Below are 24,076 nucleotides of genomic sequence, written 5' to 3' on the forward strand. Positions count from 1 at the left end.
GGGGATTGGGGCTGTTTCCTCATAATCTGTGTTTAATGAGGCTGCTGGTGTGACACCCCTCCCCAGTTAGGGGGAGCTGGGCCCGGGGGACCCTCTCTTGGATTCAGCTGCCCCTCCCAGCTCGATGGGAAAGGGGTTTGGGCAGCATTGTCCCTGGTGTGGCCCAGGGCTCTCTGCTCACCCCTAGGTAGGAGCACCCAGCTGCAGGGCGTTGGGAGAATCCTGGCCTCCAGGGGGGTTATGATTTCCCCAACAATGGAAGCTCGGCTGAGGGAGGGAGGAAGAGGAGATCTAGAGAAGGGAGGGCACAGCCATGCTGGATGAAAAGCTGGTGGGTGCCCCTGCTCCGGCCCAGCTCAGTAACCAGCCATCTGCAGCAGAGCACCCCCGCGTGCGCACACACACCCTTACACAAGGAGAGGGCTTGCCCCGGGGCGTGTGGGGCAGCTCCCACGGCCTGGAGGGGGCAGCCACCTGTCACAGGGGCCCCAAGGTGTCATGAGCAAGGGGGGATCCGGGCCCTGGCTGGCCGTGCCCAAGGCTGGCCCGGCAGGTAAGCAGGGCTCCTCTGCAGGGAGCTCCCCAGTGACCAGCAGCACACGCTGCTCCCGTACAAGTCCCTTTATACACACCTATAGATATAAAAAGTACTAAAAATACCAAACCATTTTACCAAAAGAAACCAGCTCAGAAGGATGGGGAGAGAGGCTCTTTGCCCCCTACCACCTCATCCCCCACCCCACCCCCAAGACCTCCCCCAGGAGGGGGAGAGGAAGGAGAGGGGTTAATGGGGATGGGAGAGAAAAGACCCTCCCTCCCAAGGAGAAGCAGCAAGGTCAGACACCATGGAACATCCCTGTGCATCTCCCCCACTTTGCTGTGGGGTTACCCCAAATCCTTCCTGGGTGGGGCAGGGGCTTGAGTAAGGGAACCTGTGCAGAGGGCCTCCCGCCCAGGAGAGGCTGCCCCGCCTGGGGTGGTAAAGCCCTCAGCGGAGTGGGGTAGCAGCATAAGCAGTCGTGCCCTGCAGCCAGCTCCGGTCACCTTTCCCTGAGCAGCCACTGCCGGCAGGGGTCTGATCTGCAGCGGATGTGAGGGCCGGCGGTTCCCAGCAGGCCCCCGGGAGCCAGCCCCTGCAGGAGAAGGCTAGCAGCCCCACCACAGGGTGCCCTCTGGCTGTCGATGCAGCAGCCAGGCTGGCCAGCAGGGAGTGCTGCTGGGCTGGGCCCTGCTGTGGGGGGCAGCCCCAATAATGTGTTTTCCTTTAAAAAATTTCTTTTTTGGTACAAAATAAAGGAGGGGGGAGCCCCCGCTCAGATCACGGCAATGCTCTCGGGGGCACAGTTGAGGTGGGTGGAGGTGCTGCTGCCGCCGGGCGACTTGCAGCCCCGGGTGCTGGCCCGCTGCAGCGCCGTCACCAGGGTGTCGGTGGAGACGGCCCCGAAGTCGTAGGCGAAGGTGCCGTAGAAGACCAGCATGTCGATGACGAAGACCCACTCGCAGACGGCCGCCAGGTGCTGCAGCAGGGGGCTCTCGTGGATGAAGAAGACACCGCCTAGGGGCTGGCTAAGGAAAGGCACCCACTGGGTGTGGCCTCTGCAGGGGGTGGAGTCAGAGACCCCCCACCCCCATCAGCTATGGGGAGAAGGGGTACCAGCTCCCCTCATCCCCCCCCGGGGACTGACTGCGGTCAGCCCCCCACTTCAGGAGGAGGGGAGGGTATGCATGCCAGGAGCCCCCTGGGCCAGCTCACACCTGGCATGAACCTTATGACCCTTCCTTGCCCCCAGCCTGGGCATCCTCCCTCCATGCCTGGGTATCCTACAGCTCACGCCCCCCGAGCCTGTATGCAGGAGGTGCCCATGGGGAGGGTTATGTGGCTCTAGCTCCAGGCAAATGAGCATCTTTAACCCGGTGCTGCCTGCAGGGTGGCACAGCCCTTGATCACTAGAGGCTGTGGGTACAGGTGAGGCCTGGGGCAGGGGACCCTGCCATGTATCAGTACAGCAGGAGAGGGCCAGCCCCTGGCATGCTGGGGCACCCTGCCACCAGGGAGGTCAGCCAACCTGCTGTGGGCACAGACTTGTAGAGGGCACCGTATGCCACAGCCCTTCCCAGTGTCTGTGCTAGGCCATCTCGTGTGGGGCTCAGAGAGGGGCTGCCAGTTTATAGCCTCTTCAGCAGCAGACATGGCCCCAGCTGATGCCCCTGCCCTGCAGCAGGGAGATCCTGATGTTCTGCTACAGCCCTGGGAACTACCCTGCCCTCTGAGGACACGACAGCATCTTCCCTAGGCATGAGATAGCCGGGGGGGCATCGGGCCCAGGGATCGAACCTGGGGCCGCTGCGTTAACTCAGAGCCAGCAGCAGGCTCCCTGGTGCAGCCTGCAGGACGTAGCCCCACGGTTACATAGGTGATGTTCCTGGATGTTGAGCCCATGCCATGCCACACCTGCCTGCCTGGATGCGAAGGGGCTGGGTGGGCGGCTGGCAAGCCCCGCAGCCAGAAGGATACTGAGGACGAGGGAGATGAAGGCCACGCCGGTGAGCGAGACGCGGAGGTGTGCCATCCAGCTATCCAGCGCGCTGACGGCAGTGTGGTAGGTGAGGATGCACTGGAGGCAGACGAAGAGCAGCCCCGCCGGGAAGGCGATGCCCGCCCCAATGTAGTGCAGGGACTTGGCGTTGTCCACCTGGAGCAGAGGGAGGGGCAGCAGTGAGCCTGGTCCATTCCTGTCCCTCCAGCCTCTCCAGCCCCCCCCCCTCACTGCTGCTCCAATCCTCCCCCCCACGGGAACCGGCTACCTACCACCAGTTCAGCCTGGCTGGTCTCCCGCCATGGGGGCCCCGCACAAACCCCGCTCCCCATCCCAGGCTTGCTTCTTCTGCACCCCAGTAGCTCCTCCCATTCTGCGCTGCCTTCCCTATCACCCCCTATGCCCCGGACAGGCCCCACTCCACAGCTACCAAGCCCCTTCCTCTCTTCTCAGCCAGCCCTTCTGGGGAGCTAGCATCTGCCCACCCCCCATGGCCAGAGAGGCAGCAGCCTCCCCCCAGCAAAGGGACATCACAGCCAGCTTGGGGGAGGGGAGGCAGGGGCCACATGGCAACCATGGGAGGGGAGGCTGAGGGTACCAGGGCAGGAGAAAAGCCTGGCTCTGCTGGGTGCTGGCCCAAGCCCACCTGGAAGTTGCCAACCACAACGAGGCCGGCAGCGTTGGTGCAGCCCGCGATGAGCGCCGTCGTGTTGACCCAGGACCGGTGGCGCTGCTCAATCAGCTGCCCATAGCGCAGGAAGCAGATCAGCACCACTGCCGAGAGACAGGCCATTAGCAGGCCTGGGGGCTACCTCACAGCAGGAGGACCCCAGACCCACACCAGGGGCACTCCTCCTCTGGGATACCAGCTGCATGGCTGGGCCGTGGCTCTGACGTGAGGTGTGTGGGGCTAGAGAACCAGGCTGGCAACAGTCAGCCCCACCTCGCAACCAGCTGAGGGAAGCGCCCCCCCCCCCCCCCGAAGCCAGGTGTGCTCACAAAACCCAGCTGCAGCAACGAGGCATTGCAGACCCCAGGGAAAGGCAACAAGGGCCATGAAAGCCACTGGAAAGAGACAACCAGGGATTGCTCCTGTGACAGCACACCCCATATTCTTCATAGCGATATTATTATGGCATAATGCTGATATATTTTATAGAAGATAAAGCATGGGAGGTGTCATTGGAAAGGTTATTGATTTACTGAATACGATTATCCTACTTGTGTGCAGGTATCATTTCTGTATCTGAAGTGAGAAACATTGCCTGTTTGTCTGTATTTCAAATGTGTTTACACCTGGGGATGCCCACTAGGCAAAAGACCAGTAGTTTTCAAACTTTTTTTCCAGACACGCAATTGAAGAAAATTGTTGATACCCACGACCCAATGGAGCTGGGGATGAGAGGGGTTTGGGGTGTGGGAGGGGCTCAGGGCTGGGGCAAGGGGTTGGGATGCAGGGGGCGGCCCTGGGCTGGGGGTGCAGGCTCTGGGGTGGGGCCAGGGATGAAGGGTTTGGGATACAGGAAGGGGCTCCAGGGTTGGGGGGATCAGGGGTGGGGCAGGGGATTGGGGCACAGGCTTATCTTGAGCAGCTCCCGGTCAGTGGCACAGCCAGGGTGCAGAGGCAGGCTTCCTGCCTGTCCTGGCACCGTGGACCGCGCTGCGCCCTGGAAGCGGCCAGCAGCAGGTCCGTGTCCTTGGCCGAGGCGCACAAGCAGCTCCACGCAGCTCTCTCCTGCAGGCACCGCCCCCCTCCCAGGTCCCATTGGCCGGTTCCGGCGCGGAGCCGGTGCTTGGGCAGCAGGCAGAGCCCCATGGCCCCCCGTCTAGGAGCTGGACCTGCTGCTGTCCACTTCTGGGGTGCAGCAGAGTGTCAGAACGGGTAGGGACTAGCCTGCCTTAGCCAGGCCGCACCGCCCGTAGGACTTTTAATGGCCCTGTCGGCGGTGCTGACCAGAGCCACCACAACCCAGTACTGGGTCCCGACCGGCAGTTTGAAAATCACTGTTCTAGACGGCTGGCTGGGAAGGGCCCATTCAAATGAATGCATCAGAAGGGAGAACAATAGGCCTCAGAAGGCGCTTTTCCCCACCTGGGGCTCTTCCTGAGGATGCTACAAATGGCCCCTGAGCAATGGCTGCTGCGGCACTGCAGGGACATGTAACCAGGTCAGCTGGTGCTGGACTCCACCTTGGCATACCCGTGATTTTCCACTGCAAGGTGTGGGAACCACGCTTGGAGACAAAGGGTTCCCACCACAGGCAAAAGCTATTTAAGGTCGGGGGAGTGACATCATCATGGTTCTTCACTGACTTCCCCCAAGAGACTCTGAGGAACAAAGACTGAACTGGGGGGAAGGGCTGGACCCAGGCTGGAGGGATTTTTAGCCTGTGAAGGAAACACCTGGGTTTTAAGCTGTAAGCAAGTGCAGCTGGCCCTCAGCAGCCTGCTTGAACTATCACGTGAGATGAGACATTACGACTCATATCCAATCCCATTAGTATATTCAGCTTCGTTTGCGTGTTTTGTTTATAGTTGTGGCCTTCATAGCATCTGGCAAGGAGTTCCACAGGTTGACTGTGCGCAGTGTGAAAAAATACTTTTGTTTTGTTTTGAACCTCCTGCCTATTAATTTCATTTGGTGACCCCTAGTTCTTGTGTTATGAGGAGTAAATAACACTTCCCTATTTACTTTCTCCACACCCGTCATGATTTTATAGAACTCTATCATATCCCCCCTTAGCCGTCTCTTTTCCAAGCTGAAAAGTTCCACTCTTATTAATCTCTCCTCATACGGAAGTTGTTCCATACCCCTAATCATTTTTGTTGCCTTTTCCCAAATCTTTTCCAATTCCAATATATCTTTTCTGAGATGGGGCGACCACATCTGCACGCAGTATTCGAGATGTGGGCGTACCATGGATGTATAGAGAGGCACTATGATATTTTCTGTCCTATTATCCAGCCCTTTCTTAATAAGTCCCAGCATTCTGTTCGCTTTTTGACAGCCGCTGCACATTGAGTGGATGTTTGCAGAGAACTCTCCACAAGGACTCCAACATGGATGGTGGGTGAACCCCTGGCTTGGGGAGGCTAGCCCCCAACCCCGCCCCGCCCCTTCCATGCCCACCAGAGCCCAGCCCCCACTCAGAGTGCTGCGCCACCAGGCCTGGCATTCCCCAGCCTGCCCCTGAGGGCACCTCCTGGCAGAGCTGCTGGCCCCAGCGCTGAGCAGGTGGAGTAGGCCTGGCCCCAGGAGGATGGGCAGCGTGATGTGGCCCCCAGCCTGCCCCAGGGAACAGCAGGTGGGATGGGACCTGGGGGTGGAGTATGGGCCAGGCAGGGCCGGCTCTAGGATTTCCCCCCCAAGCAAAACAATTTTTGGCCGCCCTCGCTTTTTCTTCATGCCCCCCCGTCCCTGGCTCCACCCCAACTCCACCCCTTCCCAACCCCTTTCCCAAATCCCCGGCCCCGCCTCCTCCCCCAGGCATGCAGCATTCTCCCCACTCCCATTGATTCCTGTGGCTCCCCCTCCACCCCGCAACAGCTCCCCTCCCCTCCGCCTGCTCCCCTGAACATGCTGCCACTGCGCTTCTCCCCCCTCCTGGTCAGGCGAGGGAGAGGCGGCGCATTCAGGGGAGCAGGCGGAGTGGAGGGGAGTGAGGAGTGCAGGAAGTAACAGGGCGGGGGGGGTAGAGGAACTGCTCCCCGCCCCAGCTCCCCTCCCCTCCCGCACCGCCGCCTCCCCTGAGCGCGCGGCCGCTCGGCTTCTCCCCACTCCCTCCCAGGCTTGCCACGTGAAACAGCTGTTTGGCCCGCGGCAAGCCTGGGCGGGAGGGAGGGAGGGACGGGGGAGAAGCTGAGCGGCGGTGGCGCGCTCAGGGGAGCAGGCAGAGGCGAGCTGGGGCACATTTCGAGGGGCAGCATGGCCAGCACCGGGATGCCGCCCCTAGAAATATGCCACCCCAAGCACCTGCTTGTTTTGCTGGTGCCTAGAGCTGGCCCTGGGGCCAGGGGACAGCAGGCTGTTTGGGAAGGCAACGCCTTCCCATGCCTATGATACCCACCACCCATGGACTCCCAGATCTCTTTCTTGAGTGGTAACAGCTAATTTAGACCCCACCATTTTATAGGTGTAGTTGGGATGATTTTTTCCAGTGTGCGTCACTTTGCATTTATCAACATTGAATTTCATCTGCCATTTTGTTGCCCAGTCATCCAGTTTTGAGAGATCCTTGTGTAGCTCTTTCCAGTCTGCCTGGGACTTGACTATCTTGAGTAGTTTCGTATCATCTGCAAATTCGGCCACCTCCCTGTTTACCCCTTTTCCCAGATGTACTGCAGCTGGGTGTGTCCCACCTCTGCGTGTGCTGAAGCCTGGGAGAGGACCTGACAGGCTGGTCCCAGCACTACTATATAAAGGGAGCCCAGGCGGGTGGGTCAGGGCGACCCCACTTCCAGATGGCACCCCAGGGGTAACTCATCACTCCCCCACACTGTGAGTATTGATAGTGGCTGATGGGAAACCCCCCCACCCTTCTACAGTGGAAGGTCCCCAGACCTCGAGGGGCTGCCTGAGCGCTGGAGCCTGGGGCAGGGGCACGTGGGGAATCTGCGGACAGCCTGCAGATGTTGACTGCGCAAGGGGAAGCTTGTTCCCTCCATTACTATCTCAGCTCTGAATCTGGGGGGAGTCTATTAAATCAACTGGTTATTTTCACCCCAAGCAGCTTGCTGGTGTGCAAACTGTGGGGAGTGTGTCCCCCACAGTGACTGGGGAGCTGGAGTCACACCTCTGGGGGTGACAAATCAAAGGGGAAACTGTCTGGTAGTTAAGAACTTGGGGAGGCCGGGGGACCTGCAGGGCAGTTGGGGTCACCATGAAAGGAGTAACCAGGCCAGTGGAAGCCAAGGTGAGACCTTTATACTTAGTGGCTGGTGTGAGGGCTCCTGAGGCCACAGGACTGGCAGCGAAGGACCCACTCCCTGGTCCGGGGGATCCCCAGCATATCCCACAGGCATAACATTTTTACAGAGAGTTTCCAGCACTTATGTTGCAAAATAAACCTTCCACCCACCACTGAGCTGCTTTGGGAAGGGAGCAGCCCACTCCGTGCCCCGGGGGGGATCTGCTGTCTGCCCAGCCTGGAGGTCGGGCCCCAGTCCAATGCAGAGGCAGCCCTGGGGACAGAACAGCAAAGGGTCCCTTCTACAGAGCCAGATCAGCAAATGCAGCCCCAGATCCTGCCCCACAGCAGGGAGGCCAAGCCTGGTGTGGGCTATGAGGCCAGCAGGCCCAGGCAGGTGCAGGAGAGGGGCCCTCTCCACAACCTGGCTCCTCAGTGGGCCAGGTGGGGTGGACACTTACCCATGAAAGCCCCAATGTTCCCAATAAGGCTGAAGAGGCAGCTCTCAGGGGGGTATGTGCCACACTTACTGCAGGGCAAGGAGAAAGCCGTCAAAGCCAGCACATGGCTGGAGCAGCGCACGCGTCCCCGTGGTGGGCTTGGAAAGCGGGTGGGTGTGACCCCCCTCCAGCACCCCTCTGGGCCCATCTCACCGCCCTGGCTCCTGGGCCCATCTCACCGCCCTGGCTCCTGGGCCCTCACATGCCTCCTGGGTATGGTGGCACCCTGGCACCCCAGTATTCACCACTGTCATGTAATTATGCTATGTTTTGCACCAAGCACACCCTGTGAGGTATCTTTCTAAAAGTCTTGATCTGCTAGACAGTCATATCTCGTTGGATTGTATGTGCTACCGTCCTACGTGAAGTTATGAGGTTGGGCTGGGTACGTGCTACTGAAATGTGTTGTGAGGCTGAAAACACCCACAAGCAGCCTTTCAGGTACAACAGTCAAAAGGGCAAACAATGCTAATGGCTCACTGAGAAAATGCACACAGGCACCAGGATTACCCCAGGAACTGTGTGCAAGAGAAACCTCTCAGAGATAGCTCTGCACCAGGGGTCTCAAACATGCCGCCCGCGGGGCTATGTCCTGTGGCCCGCCAAGCTCCCCACAAACCCCCCCCCCTTGCCTACCTCTGGGCCAGGGGTGGGCAAACTATAGCCTGTGGGCCAAGATTGCCCCCCCCCCCGGCGCTGTGAGCTGCTGCCGGCACCACATCCCTGGGGAGGGGAAGGGGGAAGGGCAGAGGGCTCCATGCATTGCTTCCAGGTCCCCCCGCAGCTCCCATTGGCCAGGAGCAGGGAACTGCAGCCCATGTGAGTTTGGGGGAGGTACTTGGAGGAGCAGCAAAAGCAGTGCACAGAGCCCCAGGGGCAGCAGGGACGTGGTTCTGGCTGCTTCCCGGAGCAGAGCGGGGCCAGGGCAGGCAGGGAGCCTGCCTTGGCCCTGGTGCGCACCACTGCCACCCCGGAGCCGCTCCAGGTAACAGGCTGGAGCCTGCACCCTGAACCCCTCCTGCACCACAACTCCCTGCCCTAAGCCCCCTGCCACACCCTGCACCCCAACCCGCACCCTTTGTGCACTCCCTGCCCTGAGCTTCCTGCAACACCCCACACCCCTCCTGCACCCCAACTCCCTGCCCTGAGCCTCCTACCACACCCCCTGCCCTAAGCCCCCTGCCACACCCCACACTCCTCCTGCACCCTCTGGGGGCAGGGAGGGGGCAGAGCTGAGGTGGGGACTTCAGGGAAGGGGTGGGAAGAGGCGGGGCGGGGCCTCATGGAAGGGGGTGTCAGTGCCCCAGTCCTCGGGCCAATGCACTAGTCTTCATGTAGCCCTTGTGGTCATTTGAGTTTGAGACCCCTGCTCTATACAATGGGAACCGTTTGACCCAGGTCACAGAGAAAGAGCTTTCCAGCAAGTGGGGAGAAGATATAAAGGGAGGGAAATGACAACATGGGGGTACCTCACTCTGCCTACAACAACACACCTGGAAACCTCTGAGGAACAAAGACTGAACTGGGGGAAGTAATGGTCCCAGGCTAAGGGATTTCTACCCTGTGTATGAAAACCTGGGAAAGCCAAGGCAGCTTGTGCCTTAAGCATCTGCCAGCTTGTGTCACTCAGGGCGAGAATTTGCTAATTCATCTCCTACCTATCTAGTGTGTTAAGCTTAGTTTGTGGTTTTGTTTATTTACCAGGTAACCTGCTTTGATCCATTTGCTCTCACTTATAATCACTTAAAATCGATCCTTTTGTAGTTGTTAAACTTATTTTATGTTTTAATCTAAACCAGTGTACATTTGCCTAAGGTGTCTGGGGAAAATCTCAGCTCGGTTACTACAAGTGTGCATGGTCCTCTTCACATTGAGGGAGAGGTGGACCAGGTATTAAACCCACATACTGGCCAGATTGGACCAGGGCAGGATGGTACTGCTCTGGGGTCCCAAGCTGGGAGGCTGGCTGTTAGAGAGCCTGCATGTAACTGCAGCTGGGTGTGTCCCTACCTGTGTGAATGCTGGTGAAAGTGCAGGCTGGAGGGCTTTGCAGCTTGTCACAGCAGCACAGGGTGAGAGGGAGCCCAGGCTGGTGGGTCAGAGGGCTCAATGGTACCCCAGCTCCAGGTAGCACCCCGGGGGAACCTGTAACACATTGCGCCAGGCCCTGGGCCCCCCAGGTGTGCTGCTCCTCTATCCTCTCCTTGACTCCCCCGCCACCATGCCACGCAGGCTGCATGTGACTTGGCATGAGGAGATGCCACAGCTCGGGTGGGCTGGCTGCCCACCTAGCAGGGTGGGGATCAGGCCTGTGGGTGTCCATCTGGGCCCCCCAGCTGTGGGTCGAGTGGCCCACAGCACCATCTCCCTGTTGCACAAAGGCAGCGGGAGGCTGGGGAGTCTTGGCCACGGCTCATTCCAGCACATGCTGCCAGAGGCCTCTGGGCGCCTGGCACTTCCGGAAAGCCCAGCAAACAGCAACCACAGCCCCCCGCCCCCAGCCCTGAGTGATACATGGATGGGGGCAAGAGGAGACAGACAGTGAGGCAGCCAGCGAGGCTGGGGCTGCCCTGGGGTGAGGGAGCTGTGAAGATCCCTCACTTAGGGCAGAGAGTGCAGCTCCTCTCGCCTCATGGGCTAGTGGCTTGCAAGCTCCTCGGGGTGGGACACAGCCCCTAGCGCGACAGGCCCCAGGTACCGATCACACCAACCGCCCTCCAGCCTCACCTGATCAGAGGGACATCTTCCAAGGTGCAGCAGCTTTTGGGGTAGCCATGCTTGACAGGGCTGGAGGAGCATGACTCGTTGTAGGACCTGAAACCAATTGGTAAATGGGGGGGGGAGGGGGAGGGGGGCGTAGGAAGGGGATGAAAGGGGCCGGAACAGCACGGGGGGGCGGGGAGAATTGGGAAAGGACATGGGGGGCAGGAGCAACTGACCTCTGCCCTGCCACTTCCCCGAGCAGTGGTATAGTCCATATTACCCATCCCTGGGCATGGTGCCCTCCATACACAGGGGAGACCATAGGGGCTCCTCTCCCTGTCCTGGGAGCCTGGAGACATGGCCCCACCTCCTCCAGGCTGCCCAGAGGCCCTGGCACCCTCCCCTGGCAGCACAGAGGGACTACTTCCCCCACCAGTGGGCCTTTCTAACATGGTTGCTGCCAGGCACCACCCACTAGGCAGGCAGGGGCAGGTTACAGCCCGTGCTCTGGACCATCCTGGGCACCCCCTGCTCCCTCCATCCCAGGGGCAGCACTCTGGACCCAGGCCAAGGAACTGGACTGGAGCACAGGGGCTGGCCCGGAGCCGGACCATACCGGTTAGCAGAGACTCTGTGGCCAGGGCAAGGAAGGAAGCGGGGGGGCCCGCAGTGCCTGCGCATTGCCAGCGACGGGGGGCTGCTCTCACCAGTTCTCAACGGGGCACACGTGGTGGTTCATCACTGCCATGGCGTACCTGCGAGGAGCAGAGCCAGGGTCACGACACCTGATCTAGTGAGCGGAATTAATGCACCCACCCGGCCTCCTGTCCCATAGGAGCCTTCTTACCTCCCCAGCCTCTGGAGCAGGGGAGCCCAACTTAAGAACCCCTTGAGAGGCATCCAGTGCCCCCAGCCGAGCCTTGGGTAACGGGGCCATCTCCAGACAGGTGCCTTGAAGAGCCTGGGGGGTGCTGGGAATGGACACAGCACCGGGAAGGCCAGCCACCGGGGCTGAGAGACCTGGCACTGCGATCCACGCCCCCCTCATCCAGCCCACCTGGGGGTACGTGACACAGGCGACGGGAACAGCCAGCCCCTGCCCACTGTGCCATGCAGGCCAAATATCCAGCTACCTCTGCCCCACCACTCTCATCCCTGCAAATCCCTCCAGGGACATGAGCCAGTGCCCTGCTCTGCCCTGCCCAGGGAGCTGCTTGGCTCACGCTTTGCTGGAGGAACCAGACAGCTCCATGCTTTGGAGCTTGCTGCAGCGCTGGCAGCCAGGGGCTCCGTCGCCGAACCCCAATCAGGGCTCTGCGCTGAAGCGCAACCGGCTACAGCACACGAGGGTTCAGTCTTTGCCCCCCTGAGTCTCCATCAAGCAGCCCTGGCTCACAGGCACAGAGACAATTTTTTCCTGACCTCTGCAAATGCTGGGCTCTTTCCTTACGGGCTGCCACCCTGCGTGGGGATGGGGTGCACGGAGGCTCTTGCCTTCCCCAAGACCGAGTGGGGGGTTGGAAAGTTACCAGCGATTCTGAGAGGTCCCCAACTTTCCCTATCCCCCCCTTCCCCAGCAGCACGACGGCTCTGATCGCCCTGGTGTCTGGGCTGCTGGTGGAGTGACACACGCTCGGCCCAGCTGGAAGATACCAGGGGAGCCGGGCCAAGCAGCAGCCAAGACAACGTGAAGGAATGTGCCCTTCGTCCGCTGCCACGCTCAGCTGTTTAGCTTCAACAGCCGCCTTTGGGGCCAGCGCAGGGACAAGCCATCCTCCCTGGGCCTGCGCCAAGAACGTCCACACAACATAGCCCAGATCCCACCCCCCCAGCTCCCGGGCAGAACCGCCTTGGTGGAGAGACCAGCTCCCTGGCACAGAGGGGCAGAACAGCCCCTTTGTTGCCCTGGGTGAGGGGACCCTGCCCAGCAGCCCTGTGCACCTGGTGCCCATCACCCTAGAGCAAAGAGCACCGTGGGGGGGGGGCAGGGAGGGGCTGCAGAGGGGTACTCGTGCTCCTGGTGGCAGCAGAATGAAGAGGGTCTGGGGGCACCAGCTCAGAGCCTGATCCAGTCTGGCAGGCCAGTGGGCAAAGGCAGGAAGGACATGCGGGTGAGGGGCTATTCCGTGGGGAGCAGGGCTGGGGGGGCAGCTCTAAGGCACAGCAGTGCCGCTGCCATGACCCTCGTGGAGCCCGACTCCCGCACTGGCACGGCTAGGGCACTACGGTTTGATAGCACGAGAAAGGCCTGGGAGCTGGTGGGGGGCAGCTGAGCTCCTGGCCTGCGACCCCCTGCCCATCCCTCCCTGAGCAGGGGCCAAGGGCTGCGCCCTGTGTCCACACTGCTCGGGGCAGCCCGGCAGGCGCCTCGGCTCATTCCTGGCGCAGGCGGAGGCCTGCGCTCCTTGCCCAGGACCCTGTAAGGTCAGCGGTCCCCTGACACGCAAAGTCAAGGGCAAACTTCTCTGTGGAGCCTCCAGCCACCTTTGGCCCCTGCCTCACTTGGGGGCAGAGCTGCCCAGCACAGCCCCCCGCCCCCATACCTCCTTTTACTGGGGGAGCAGATGGGGTTGACCTTGATGGCCTGGCCTGACACCGCATCTACCAGGCCCCCTAGCTGAGGGCCCTCACTCCTGCCTCCGCCCCACCCGGCCCTGCTTCCCATCAGGGTCCCAAGTCCCCACCTCCAGTTACAGTCAGTGAGAGCAGCTGGTGCTGAGCCCTGGCAGGGCCTCCCCCCGACCCCTGAGCTCCTGCCACTCCAGACTGGGCCAAACTGGCACAGCCTTCCCACTCCCTGCAATATCCGAGTGCCTCCGGGAGAGCGTGTGTGTGCTGGGGTGGGCTTTCACCAACCCCAGGAGCAGCTGGGGGTGAGATATGGGGGGCTCTGAGCTACCCTCTACTTAATTGCACAAGCCTCCGGTCACTATCTATAATGAGTTCACACCTCCCTGCCTTTAACCAAGCTGTCACCTTCACTGCCAAGGCTCCAGGCCAGGGCTGGAGCCATCAGCAACAACTGCTGGCTGCTCTAAGCACCCAGTGTGCGCAAGAGCCTCTCAGGGGCAGTGAGGGGGTCCCGGAAGGCCGGCGGGCCTGCCAGCCTGCCCCAGTAGGCTCTGTGGAGGCCTCATGGGGTAGGGGGCCCTGTAGGTGAGGCAGCAGCCAGATCCAGGGGCTTATGCTTAAGTTATCGCTCTGCGTCTGAATTCCATCCGTTTCCTGGGCAGCTTTGCAAGGCCCTTCCCCTCGATCCTGCCCCTGGCACTGGCAGCCCCCCGGCGCTCCCCTCCTGCAGAGGGGCACTCAGCCCAGCACGGCTTGGGGTGATTCTGGCTCTGCCCCTGTGGATGCGGACACGGGTCCCCCCAGTGGCTGGACCCTGGTACTGCAGGGTGAGTTAGGGACACACTGGGCTCTCTCAGAGAGGAGGACAAGGGCGGCTATTGTCAAGGCAGCCGTGCTGACGACTGTGGGGAGGGGTGGGGGAGACACAGCAGCCAGCCCTACCTTGAGGAGGATTAGGAGAGGGACCCCGCCCAGCTCAACTAGCATTTGGGGCCACCTGAAAACACACTGGCTGGTAGCTCCCCATCACTGGGAGGGGGTGGGTAAGTGCCAGAGGGCCACACCCGTGGGAGCACTGCAGCTGTCAGTGGACCCTTTGCTGCCCTGGGTTGGAACACAGCCCCCGAGCTGCTCAGCCTGCAGGCAGGAAGTCCTGTTCTGGGCTCCTAAGGCCAGTCCTGAAGCCAAACTCAGCAGATACCACGGGTCAGACACAAGAATGCTGAGCCCTGTAGTGACCACCATTTACCTGTGCAAAGGGGATCCAGTTAACCGTCTCCCCCCGAGGCTCCCGTGTCAGACACGGGGCCAAGGGGAACATACTGAAGTGGCAAGATGTTGGCCAGGCCCACAGGTAACTATGGCTCGCTGCTGATGGAGCCTGGCGACAGAGGATTCATCACACAGCTTATGCTAGTTTCATGCCCTGATCACATCGGGGCAGGGCTCAGAGGGGTCCCAGAGGTGCCCCCAGCATTGGAACAGTGGTATCTGCACCTCCCAAAGTAATTGCTCCTGGGGTCCTGCACCCCAGTCCTGCCAAACCTTTCCATTTACCCCACCCCATCACGAAGCAAACCTCAGTGCTCCCTCCATGACCCCCACCAGCACCCCAGACAGCGGCCACTCTGGAATCTGAGCTGGGCTGGGGGCACACCAGACAGCCGCCAGCCACTGTTACACCAGGAGGGGGCAGAACTGGAGTGAACCCAAGACTCAAGTAAAACATGGTGGCATCCGTCAGTTCATAGCATAGGAGGCTACTAAAGTGGGGGCAGGGAAGGAGAAGAGAGAGGAGGTGGCAGGAACCTGCTCTTCACTGGATTCAAAGTCACTTGGTTTTGGGCTTAGACTGTCAGAGGAAGCGGCCCATGGACTAGCCACCCAATCTCATGGGCTATTGGAGCACCCCGTTCACTAGCCAGATCCCAGCCCCCATTGGTTAACTCTCCCCCCGTCAGTACACAAATCAGAGCGAAGTGGCTGCTTACACGATCCATATCCCGGTGATGGAGAAGGTGGACAGGCTAATGGGGAGGATGATCCAGGCTGTCATTAGGGAGTCCAGGTACAGAACATGTGGGGGTGGGGGGGGGCTCAGAGACGAGGGAAGGGGGGGGAATGGGTGGGCACCAGCTACAACCCAAGGCCTCCAGTCGGAACCATCTGAAGGCACCTGCCTGGAAGAGAGAGAGAGAGAGAGAGGGGGGCAGATGTCAACCAGCAGCAGCCAGACCCATTGTTACACAGCTGGGGGGATGTCACCTGCCTTGGAGCCCCTCAGGTTGGGACCATTTTCCTCTTTAATAGCCACGTCCCTTGGACAGCTAGTGTCCGTCATCCCACCCCCCCAGGAGTCCCCAGGCCCACCCCCTAGCTTTAGCCAATGCACACAGCACCGCACTGCACCGCTGCTCTCCCACCTCCTGGCACTTAGTGAAAGTCCCTGGTAGCACTACAAAGCCCTCCCCCAGTCACCCATGACCTTGCACCCAGGGCACAATGCGGGCCAATGCTGGGACACATGGCAAGCGTCACAGGAGGGCAGCAGACATCAGGGGTAGGGAGCCACTTCTTGGGCATAGGACAGCTGCAGATTCTTCCAGCCCAGCCTTCCCCTGTGCTCCTGGGTGCCCCGCTTTGCGCTGCGGCTGCGTGGCCACATTCTGATACAACACCCCTCTTCCCCCGACACAGCCCCCTGCCACTGAGCCCCCCCCCAAGCTACAGGCCCCCCCAAACCCTCCTCCTCCTCCTTCCAGCTCCTTGTGCACACCCAGCCACGGAAGCAGGACATTCGCCTCCCCGCCCCGCTGCTGGCGTCCAAGCCAAGGGCTCAGCACCCTCCCCAGGCGCAGGGGTTCAAGGACACGGGCTCGCTGGCGCGGGGCTCCGGCCGGCCCGGGAGAACAGCGCTCGAGCCACGGCGGCCGGGGCAGACGCAGGGCCCCGCCCCCGCCCCGCCCCGAGGGACCCCCCGAGCAGCGGGACCGCCACGCGCCCGCCGAGACAGAGCCTCAGCCCGCCCGCCCGCCGGCCCCGGGGCGGGTTATCCTCGGGCCCGGGCCAGACCCCGCCGCGCGCGCTCGGAGAGCCCGGGGGGGAGAGCCGGCGCCGGGGGGGAGGGGCAGGTAGGGGGGCCCGGGCCAAGCGCGGCTCCTCGGGCGGGGGCGCCTCTCACCCGCTCCCCGGCCCGGCCCGGCCCGGCCCCACCGCGCCGCAGCCGCCGGCTCCACACGGACCTGGAACGGGCCAGGCCGGCCCCGCCCCCGCGCAGCTGACCGCGGCGCGCAAGGCCCGACGGGGGCTGTGGTTTCCGAGCCACCCCCAGCACAGGACTACAACTCCCGCCATGCCGCGCGAAGCGACGGCAGCCGGGACGGGCCGAACGCCGGCCCCGCCCCGCCCCGCCCAATAGAATGGAGCGGGGCTAGAGCACAGCTCCACTGGACGGGGCGGGGCTTCTGCGACGGACAGGGATCCCTGAGAAGGGGCGGGGTTTGACGTTTGAATGATAGGGGGTCAGGCTGGACTGACCCATCTCTGAGATGGGGAGGGGGAGTCAATGGTCCCCCTCCCTCGGGAATTCCCTCGTTGCAGGTTCGAGTCCTGTCCTCGGCACAGGTTGGGGTGGGGGGTAATACTGGAGGTTCCCTGGTCAGGGCCAAGGGTCCTGCCACAGGTCCAAGTCCTGAATTAGAGGTCCCAGCTCAGGATCCAAATCCTGGATCTGGGCTGAGCCCAGGCCTTGGAGGGCTGAGCTCAGGAGCCCGGGCTGTGGGGGGCGGTGTTCGTGTCCCACACAGATTCAGGAAAAGGAGAAAAAGACGGTTACTCACCGTTGTAACGGTTGTTCTTCGAGATGTGCTGCTCATACCGATTCCAAATGGGTGTCCGCGTGCACGGCCGTTGGAGAATTTTTACCCTAGCAACACCCGGTGGGTCGGCTGTGGAGCCCCCTGGCGAGGCACCTTCATAGCGCTCGCTACATACCCCAGCCGACCCAGCGCCCCCTCAGTTCCCTTCTTGCCGGCTGCTCCGACAGAGGGGAAGGGGGGCGGGTTTGGAATGGACGTGAGCAACACGTCTCGAAGAACAACCATTACAATGGTGAATAACCGTTTTTTCTTCTTCGAGTGTTTGCTCATATCGATTCCAATTAGGTGACTCCCAAGCCCTACCTAGGCGGTGGGGTCGGAGTGAAGCAACGTGGATTGTAGGACTGCTGTACCAAACGCCACATCGCCTCTGGCCTGCCGGATGATGGCATAGTGCGAAGCAAAAGTGTGTACCAAGGACCAAGTTGCGGCTCTGCAGATCTCCTGGATCAGCACTTGGGCCAGAAAAGCCACCACCGAGGCCTGGGCCCCTGTGGAGTGAGCAGTGAGAGGCGGGGTCGGAACACCGGCCAGATCATAGCAAGCACAGATGCAGGACGTGATCCATGAAGAGATCCGCTGAGAGGAGACCGGGAGGCCCTTCCTCCGGTCCGCCACCGCAACAAAGAGCTGGGTCGTTTTCCTGAATGGCTTCATACGCTCAGCGTAGAAGGCAAGGGTCCTACGGACATCAAGGGAGTGCAGCTGCTGTTCCTGGTGACTGGCGTGCGGTTTTGGATAAAAAAACAAAAGAAAAATGTCCTGGCTGATATGGAAGGCAGATGCCACCTTGGGAAGAAAGGCCGGGTGAGGCCAAAGCTGCACCTTATCTTTATGGAAGATCATGTAGGGTGGTTCCAAGGTAAGGGCTCTGAGCTCAGAGACACGCCTCACCGACGTGATAGCAACAAGGAAAGCCGTTTACCAGGAGAGGTATAAAAGAGAGCAGGTGACTAGCGGCTCGAACGGGGACCCCATGAATTTGGAGAGGACCAGGTTAAGGTCTCATGTGGGGCTTTCGAACCTGTGGGTAGAGATGGTTCAGGCCCTTGAGGAACCTGCCAACCATGGGATTGACGCAGACAGAGCGGCCATTTGCACCCGGGTGTAAAGCCAAGATGGCCGCCAGGTGAACTCTGACAGAGGATGCCACCAGGCCCTGCTGTTTTAGGTCCAGGAGATGCTCCAAAATGAGTGGCACGGACGCTTGGAGAGGGGGGTGTTGTGCTGAGTGCACCAGCATGAAAACTGCTTCTTCTCAGCTGTATATGTGGCCCGAGTGGAGGGCTTCCTGCTGCCCATCAGCACGTGCCGTACCGATTCCGAACAGAGAAGTTCTGAAGGGTTCAGCCACGCAGCATCCATGCCGTGAGGTGGAGAGATCGCAGGTCGGGATGGCAGAGGCGACCGTGATCCGGAGTAATCAGGTCGGGAAGAGGCGGCAATGGGACTGGAGTGTCCACAGAGAGCTCCAACAGCACAGTGAACCAGTGCCATCTGGGCCACGCCGGAGCCACCAGACTCACTCGCGCCCTGTCCCTGCGCACTCTGAGCAAGACCCTGTGCACAAGGGGGAAAGGCGTAAAATAGTCGACCCATCCACAGGAGCAAGAAGGCGTCTGTGAGAGCCCGGGGAGCAGCCTTGGAGGGAGCAGAAAGCCGGGCATTTCCGATTGCTGCGGGAGGCGAACAGGTCGACCTGGGGAAACCCCCACCTTCGGAAGATGGGGTGGATGACATCTGGTCGAAAGTGACCACTCATGGGAGCGGAAGGACCTGCTCAGGTGGTCCGCCAGCGTGTTCTGGACCCCGGGTAGAAAGGATGCCACCAAGTGAATAGAGTGGGCTATGCAGAATTCCCACAGTCGAATGGCCTCCTGACAGAGGAACGGGCCCTCCCTTGTTTGTTGATGGAGAACATGGCCATGGTGTTGTCTGTGAGGACGGCCGCACAATGACCCTACAGCTGATCCTGGAAGGCTTGACAGGCAAGGCGTACCGCCATCAGCTCCAGGAGGTTGATATGAAGGAAGAGTGCAGACGGGGGCCATAGGCCCTGTGTCTGAATGTCCTTGAGGTGGGCGCCCCATCCCAGGGCTGATGTGTCTGTGACGAGGGACAAGGAGGGCTGAGGGTTGTGGAAGGGGACTCCTTCACATAGCACCTGAGGATCTAGCCACCAGTGGAGGGAAGCTAGGATCTGCTCTGGGATGGTGACCACCAAGTTCAGGCTGTCTCGACCTGAGCGATAGACTGATGCCAGCCTGGCTTGTAATGGGCGTAGTCGAAGTCTGGCATGCATGGTCACGTACGTGCAGGAAGCCATATGTCCTAAAAGACTCAAGCAACTTCTTGCCGATGAGGTTGGGAAGCTCTGAAGGCTCCGGATGAGGCTCGCTATAGCTTGGAAACGAGAGTCTGGCAGGAGAGCTCGAGCCTGCACAGAGTCCAGGACTGCCCTGATGAATTCTATTCTCTGGGTCAGTTCTAGTGTCAACTTTGCCACGTTGAGGAGGCGGTCTAACGGACAAAACGTGTCCGAGACCAAACTAAGGTGGGACTCCTGTTCTCTGGTGCGCCCCCGCATAAGCCAGTCATCGAGGTAAGGGTATACCTGCATCCGTCGTCGACAAAGGAAGGCCGCCACGACTGCCATACATTTGGTGAACACCCAGGGGGCCGTAGAGAGACCAAAGGGAAGGGCCAGGAGCTGATAGTGTTCGTGGTTGACCACAAAGCGGAGGAAGAGTCTGTGCATTGGATGAATCGCTAAGTGGAAATACGCATCCTTCATGTCGAGGGTTGCGCACCAGTCTCCAGGATCCAGGGAAGGTATAATGGTGCCCAAGGAGACCATGCGGAACTTCAAATTTACCATGTACTTGTTGACTCCGTGCAGGTCCAGAATGGGCCAAAGCCCGCCCTTTGCCTTGGGGATTAGGAAATATCAGGAGTAAAACCCCCTGCCCCTTAGTTTCCTCGGAACCTCCTCGATAGCCCCCATGGCGAGGAGTGTCTGAACCTCCTGAATAAGGAGTTGCTTGTGAGAATGGTCCCTGAAGAGAGACGGGGGAGGAGGGTGGGGAGGAAGAAATTTGGAGAGAATATCCCGCTTCCACTGTGCGGAGGACCCAATGATCCATGGTTATGTGAGACCAAGCACGGTGGAAACAGGATAAATGATTCAAGAAAGGTGGGATAGGATCCTGAACACGGTCCGGTACATTGTCCTCAGGCGTCCCTTCAAAAGGTTTGTTTTGAACTGTCGAGGGCTTGGATAGGCCCTGGCCCTGCCCGGACTGGTGGTTGGGGGTTTTCCCCCATCTCCTATAAAATTCCTGCCTCGGCCAAAGAGGGGGATCGGAGCGCTGTGGAGGCTGCTGGGCTTTGAAGGGTTTCCGCTGGGTAGCTGGTGTGTGCATGCCCAGGGACTTCGTTATCGCTCTTGAGTCCTTAAGGCTCTGTAGCCTTGAATTGGTCTTTTCTGAAAACAGGCACGCTCCATCAAAGGGGAGGTCCTGCAATGTTTGCTGAAGTTCCGGTGGCAGGCCGGAGGCTTGCAGCCAGGAGATACGCCTCACTGTGATCCCTGAGGACAAAGTATGTGCGGCGGAGTCCGCAGCATCCAGCGAGTCCTGCAACGAGGTCTGTGCCACTGTTTTGCCCTCTTCTGCTAAAGCCCCAAACTCCTCTCTGGACTCAGGAGGTACTAACTCCTTGAACTTCAGCATGGAGTTCCTCTGCCTGCAGGCTCATATTCCGCGCCACCCTGCGCAGGAGGTCCTGGTGGGCGCGGAGGTCTATCAAAGGGGGACCCGATACTTCAGTGCCCGCCACTGCCTCGTTGGGTGAGGAGGAGGCCACAGGAGGAAGAGGGTCATCTGGGGCCTCTTGCGGAGCTGGGCCAGCGACCTCAGGGCCAGCAACCTCCCTGAGTTGGAGGGAGACCTGAAGCAGGGAGAGAAGCCATCATGGTCTCCATACTTCCAAGGGCAGGTTGGCTGGCAGTATCCTCTTGTACTCATGGCTTGGACAGGGCTGATTGAGAAGTCCCAGACGGAGCACCCTGGGCCTGGTGGTACGCCCAGGGCATCCAGAACAGCCATTGAGTGGACTCTTGAGCAGGACCTTGCTCCTGACCTGCCAATGTCCGGCCCCTGAGTCCAGGTGGCTGTGGTCCAAATGGCGGTGTTCCAAGAAACGCGACCCCGCCTCCGATCCTGAAGAACGAGAAGCGGAACGTGATGGCCAAGGGGCTGCCGAGCGGATCTGCGCCAAGCCATGTTGATGAGGCGATGGAGAGTGGTGCCGCGATGCTGGGGAACAGTGCCGCGACCTGGACCAGTACTGGAATCTGGAACAGTACCTGGATCTGGACTTGGGCCGAGATGATGACCGGCGTCGAGAGCGGCGTTGGGTCCGGGATCTGCTCCTTGACGGCGGATGGAGCGGTGCCGAGACCGGTGTTGGGAGTTTGAGCGGGGTCGTGAGTATGACCGGTTCCGCGAGTACGACTGGCGTCGCGACGGAGAGCAGGACTGCGAGCGGCGTCGGGAGCGGGAACGGTACCGAGAATGGGATCGGTGTCGCAGCTCGACCGACGGCGCCGGCGGGTGGATGAGCGCTGGCTTGCCCCTGGATGGTGCCACGGGAACGCCGATACTGTCAAGGCAATAAGATCCCTTGCAGCCGCGAAGGTATCTGGGGTAGAGAGCAACCGGACCTCAACCACGCTGCAAGTCGGGGAGTCCAGGGGCACCGGACTCAACAGCTCTGACCTTGGTGCTGGAGTCAACGGTGCCAAAGCCGCAGGTTGTCCCCTAGACGCTCCCTTGCGGGATGTGTCTCCGCGGGCGGTTCCAGGGAGGCTGGTCTTTGCTGAGGTGGGCCAGTCTTTTCCGGTTTCCGGTGCCGCTTCTGGCCAGGAGAATGGGAGCGGTGCTGGGCTGATGGTGCCGGGGAACATTGTGCTGCGGGTCTCGGTCAGAGTCGCTGTTCCCTCTAAGCTGTGCGCACACAGATCCCAAACCCCGCACACATGGCAAAACACCACGTGCACAAACATTTGCACAGAAAAATTCTTTTGCGCACACAGCCTGTCAAAAATTAGAGGGAACATTGGTCAGAGTCCAACCGCGGTGCCGTTCCTACCGCTGCCCCTGGAGTGCCGTGCCCCGAAGCGCTCGATGCTGGATCTTGGCGCGCTGCTGCAGGCTGAGGGCTAAGAGGAGCTGTTTTAAACGAAAGTCCCGCTCCTTCCTAGTCCAGGGACAAAACCCTTTGCAGATCCTGCACTTCTCTGCTTGGGGGGGAGGGATCGCTCAGTGGTTTGAGCATTGGCCTGCTAAACCCAGGGTTGTGAGTTCAATCCTTGAGGGGGCCATTTGGGGATTTGGGGCAAAAATTAGGGATTGGTCCTGCTTTGAGCAGGGGGTTGGACTAGATGACCTCCTGAGGTCCCTTCCAGGACTGATATTCTGTGATTCTATGAGGCTCCCTCAGACACGTCAGGCAAGAGTCATGGGGGTCGCCCTTTGGCCTGGGCTTAGAGCAGGAACCGCAGGGCTTGAATCCCGGAGCCTTGGCCATGAGCCCGAGAGAAGAATCAGGGAGGAGGGGAAACCCTACTAACACTAACAACTATAACTATTAAACACTGTAACTACAACTATTAACTATGAACTATTAGCAAAACTATGAGGCATACGCTAAGGAGAGTGGAGAGCAACGAAGCAGGACTCCACAGTTCCAACGACTGTCACGGGCAGTAAGAAGGAACTGAGGGGCGCTGGGGCGGCTGGGGTATATATCGAGCGCCATGAAGGCACCACTCCAGGTGTTACCCGGGGTTCTTTCAACCCAAAGCTCTTGGTAACTTTTACTCGGTGTGAGGTGGTGTCAGGGAATAAATCAGGGGAGACACGGCCATCCGACCGATAGATGGCTGGCACAAACAGGACAACACGAGTGCTTTCACTTAAAGCTAAACTTTACTTAGTCTCAAGCACTTACACACGTCTGCAAAAAGTTAGTAAAACACACCCAACCCTTGATAATTACCAAAGCTGAGTGTGGCTCTCGAGTGGCAGAGCGGCAGGCTTCCGGTGGCCAAATCTTCCGTCTGCAGGTGGGGACTGCAAGATGTATCCAGAGGGAGAGTCCAAAAGGAGTCCAACTACCTCAAACTTTCCCCGCTTATTTATACATTAGTAATAGAATGACATGTCCCTTAAAGAAAACTTGTTAAGTAAGCAGTTTCAATAGTCAAGCAAGAGGTTCCTTCTGATTATCGATTAACCAGGTGTGGGTTTTTCCAGAGTTTGCAGCCTTGAGGCCCCAATAGACATTCCTGGGGCACATCCTGCTCTTCAAAAATGCATGTATCAGCCACTTCAACACAATTCTTATCAGGAAGGACACGGGGTCAAGCTGCCCTTTCTGTGGCACCCAAAACTCCCCCCCCCCCCCACTCCTGCCTTGGTCAAACTGAGAGTGCTGAATGGCCAATTTACAGCCTGCTGGCTTGGCTGCCTTTAGCAATAAGCCATAGTGGTTTCAGGCGCTTTACTGGTTTGCCAAAGTCTCCCCGTACACAGGGGGCTCCAGAGCCAACCCACCGGGTGTTGCTAGGGTAAAAATCCTCCGACGGCCGTGCACGCAGCGCGCACCCCTAATTGGAATCGATACGAGCAAGCACTCGGAGAAGAACAGATATTACTGGGTGGGGGCTGCGCAGGGCTTGTGTCCCTGGCCCTGCCATGCATTCCGGGGTGCCCTGCTCGCATTGTGCACCATTGGCTGCTGGCTTCCCTCCGCCCCGATGTATCCAACCGTCCCCAGACAAACAGCCTGGCAGTGGATCAGCCCAGAACACAGCTGCCAACTTTCACGTGGTAAATAAGCACCCCGACTGTCACAATAAGCCAAAAATCAAGCTACTCCCATTTCAAGACAAGGCCAACACAGGCCAATCCCCAAGA

At 60.0% G+C, this 24,076-nt stretch overlaps 1 protein-coding gene across 9 annotated transcripts; it reads right to left on the reverse strand.

Annotated features, from left to right (window-relative positions):
- Window positions 1–1,257: 1,257 nt before the first annotated feature.
- Window positions 1,258–23,438, reverse strand: TMEM150A (transmembrane protein 150A). 9 transcript variants are annotated; one of them, XM_073324798.2, is made up of 8 exons: window positions 23,157–23,438; window positions 15,210–15,398; window positions 11,355–11,402; window positions 10,672–10,758; window positions 7,906–7,973; window positions 3,184–3,311; window positions 2,516–2,693; window positions 1,258–1,555 (listed from the first exon to the last, which is right to left on the reverse strand). In XM_073324798.2, exons 2-8 carry the CDS (start codon window positions 15,272–15,274, stop codon window positions 1,314–1,316), a joined length of 816 nt encoding a protein of 271 aa, XP_073180899.1. In that variant the 5' UTR covers window positions 15,275–15,398; window positions 23,157–23,438; the 3' UTR covers window positions 1,258–1,313. The 9 variants fall into 9 exon arrangements, with proteins under 9 accessions (XP_073180899.1, XP_073180901.1, XP_073180898.1 ...); XM_073324800.2 differs by lacking the exon at window positions 23,157–23,438 and adding an exon at window positions 16,400–16,483 and having other exon boundaries at window positions 10,672–10,731; XM_073324797.2 differs by lacking the exon at window positions 23,157–23,438 and adding an exon at window positions 16,400–16,483.
- Between the last annotated feature and the right edge of the window lie 638 nt (window positions 23,439–24,076).

The sequence above is a fragment of the Lepidochelys kempii genome, chromosome 26, assembly GCF_965140285.1.
Source record: "Lepidochelys kempii isolate rLepKem1 chromosome 26, rLepKem1.hap1, whole genome shotgun sequence".
Classification (NCBI taxonomy): domain Eukaryota; kingdom Metazoa; phylum Chordata; order Testudines; family Cheloniidae; genus Lepidochelys; species Lepidochelys kempii.

Coding starts and splice junctions, on each gene's coding strand:
- TMEM150A (XM_073324798.2), bottom strand. CDS start 15,274: ATGACAGCCTGGATCATCCTCCCCATTAGCCTGTCCACCTTCTCCATC. Junction 3,312..7,905: donor GAACATTGGGGCTTTCATGG/GTAAGTGTCCAC, acceptor GTCTCTCGGCAG/TGGTGCTGATCTGCTTCCTG. Junction 1,556..2,515: donor CTTCATCTCCCTCGTCCTCA/GTATCCTTCTGG, acceptor GCCAGCCCCTAG/GCGGTGTCTTCTTCATCCAC.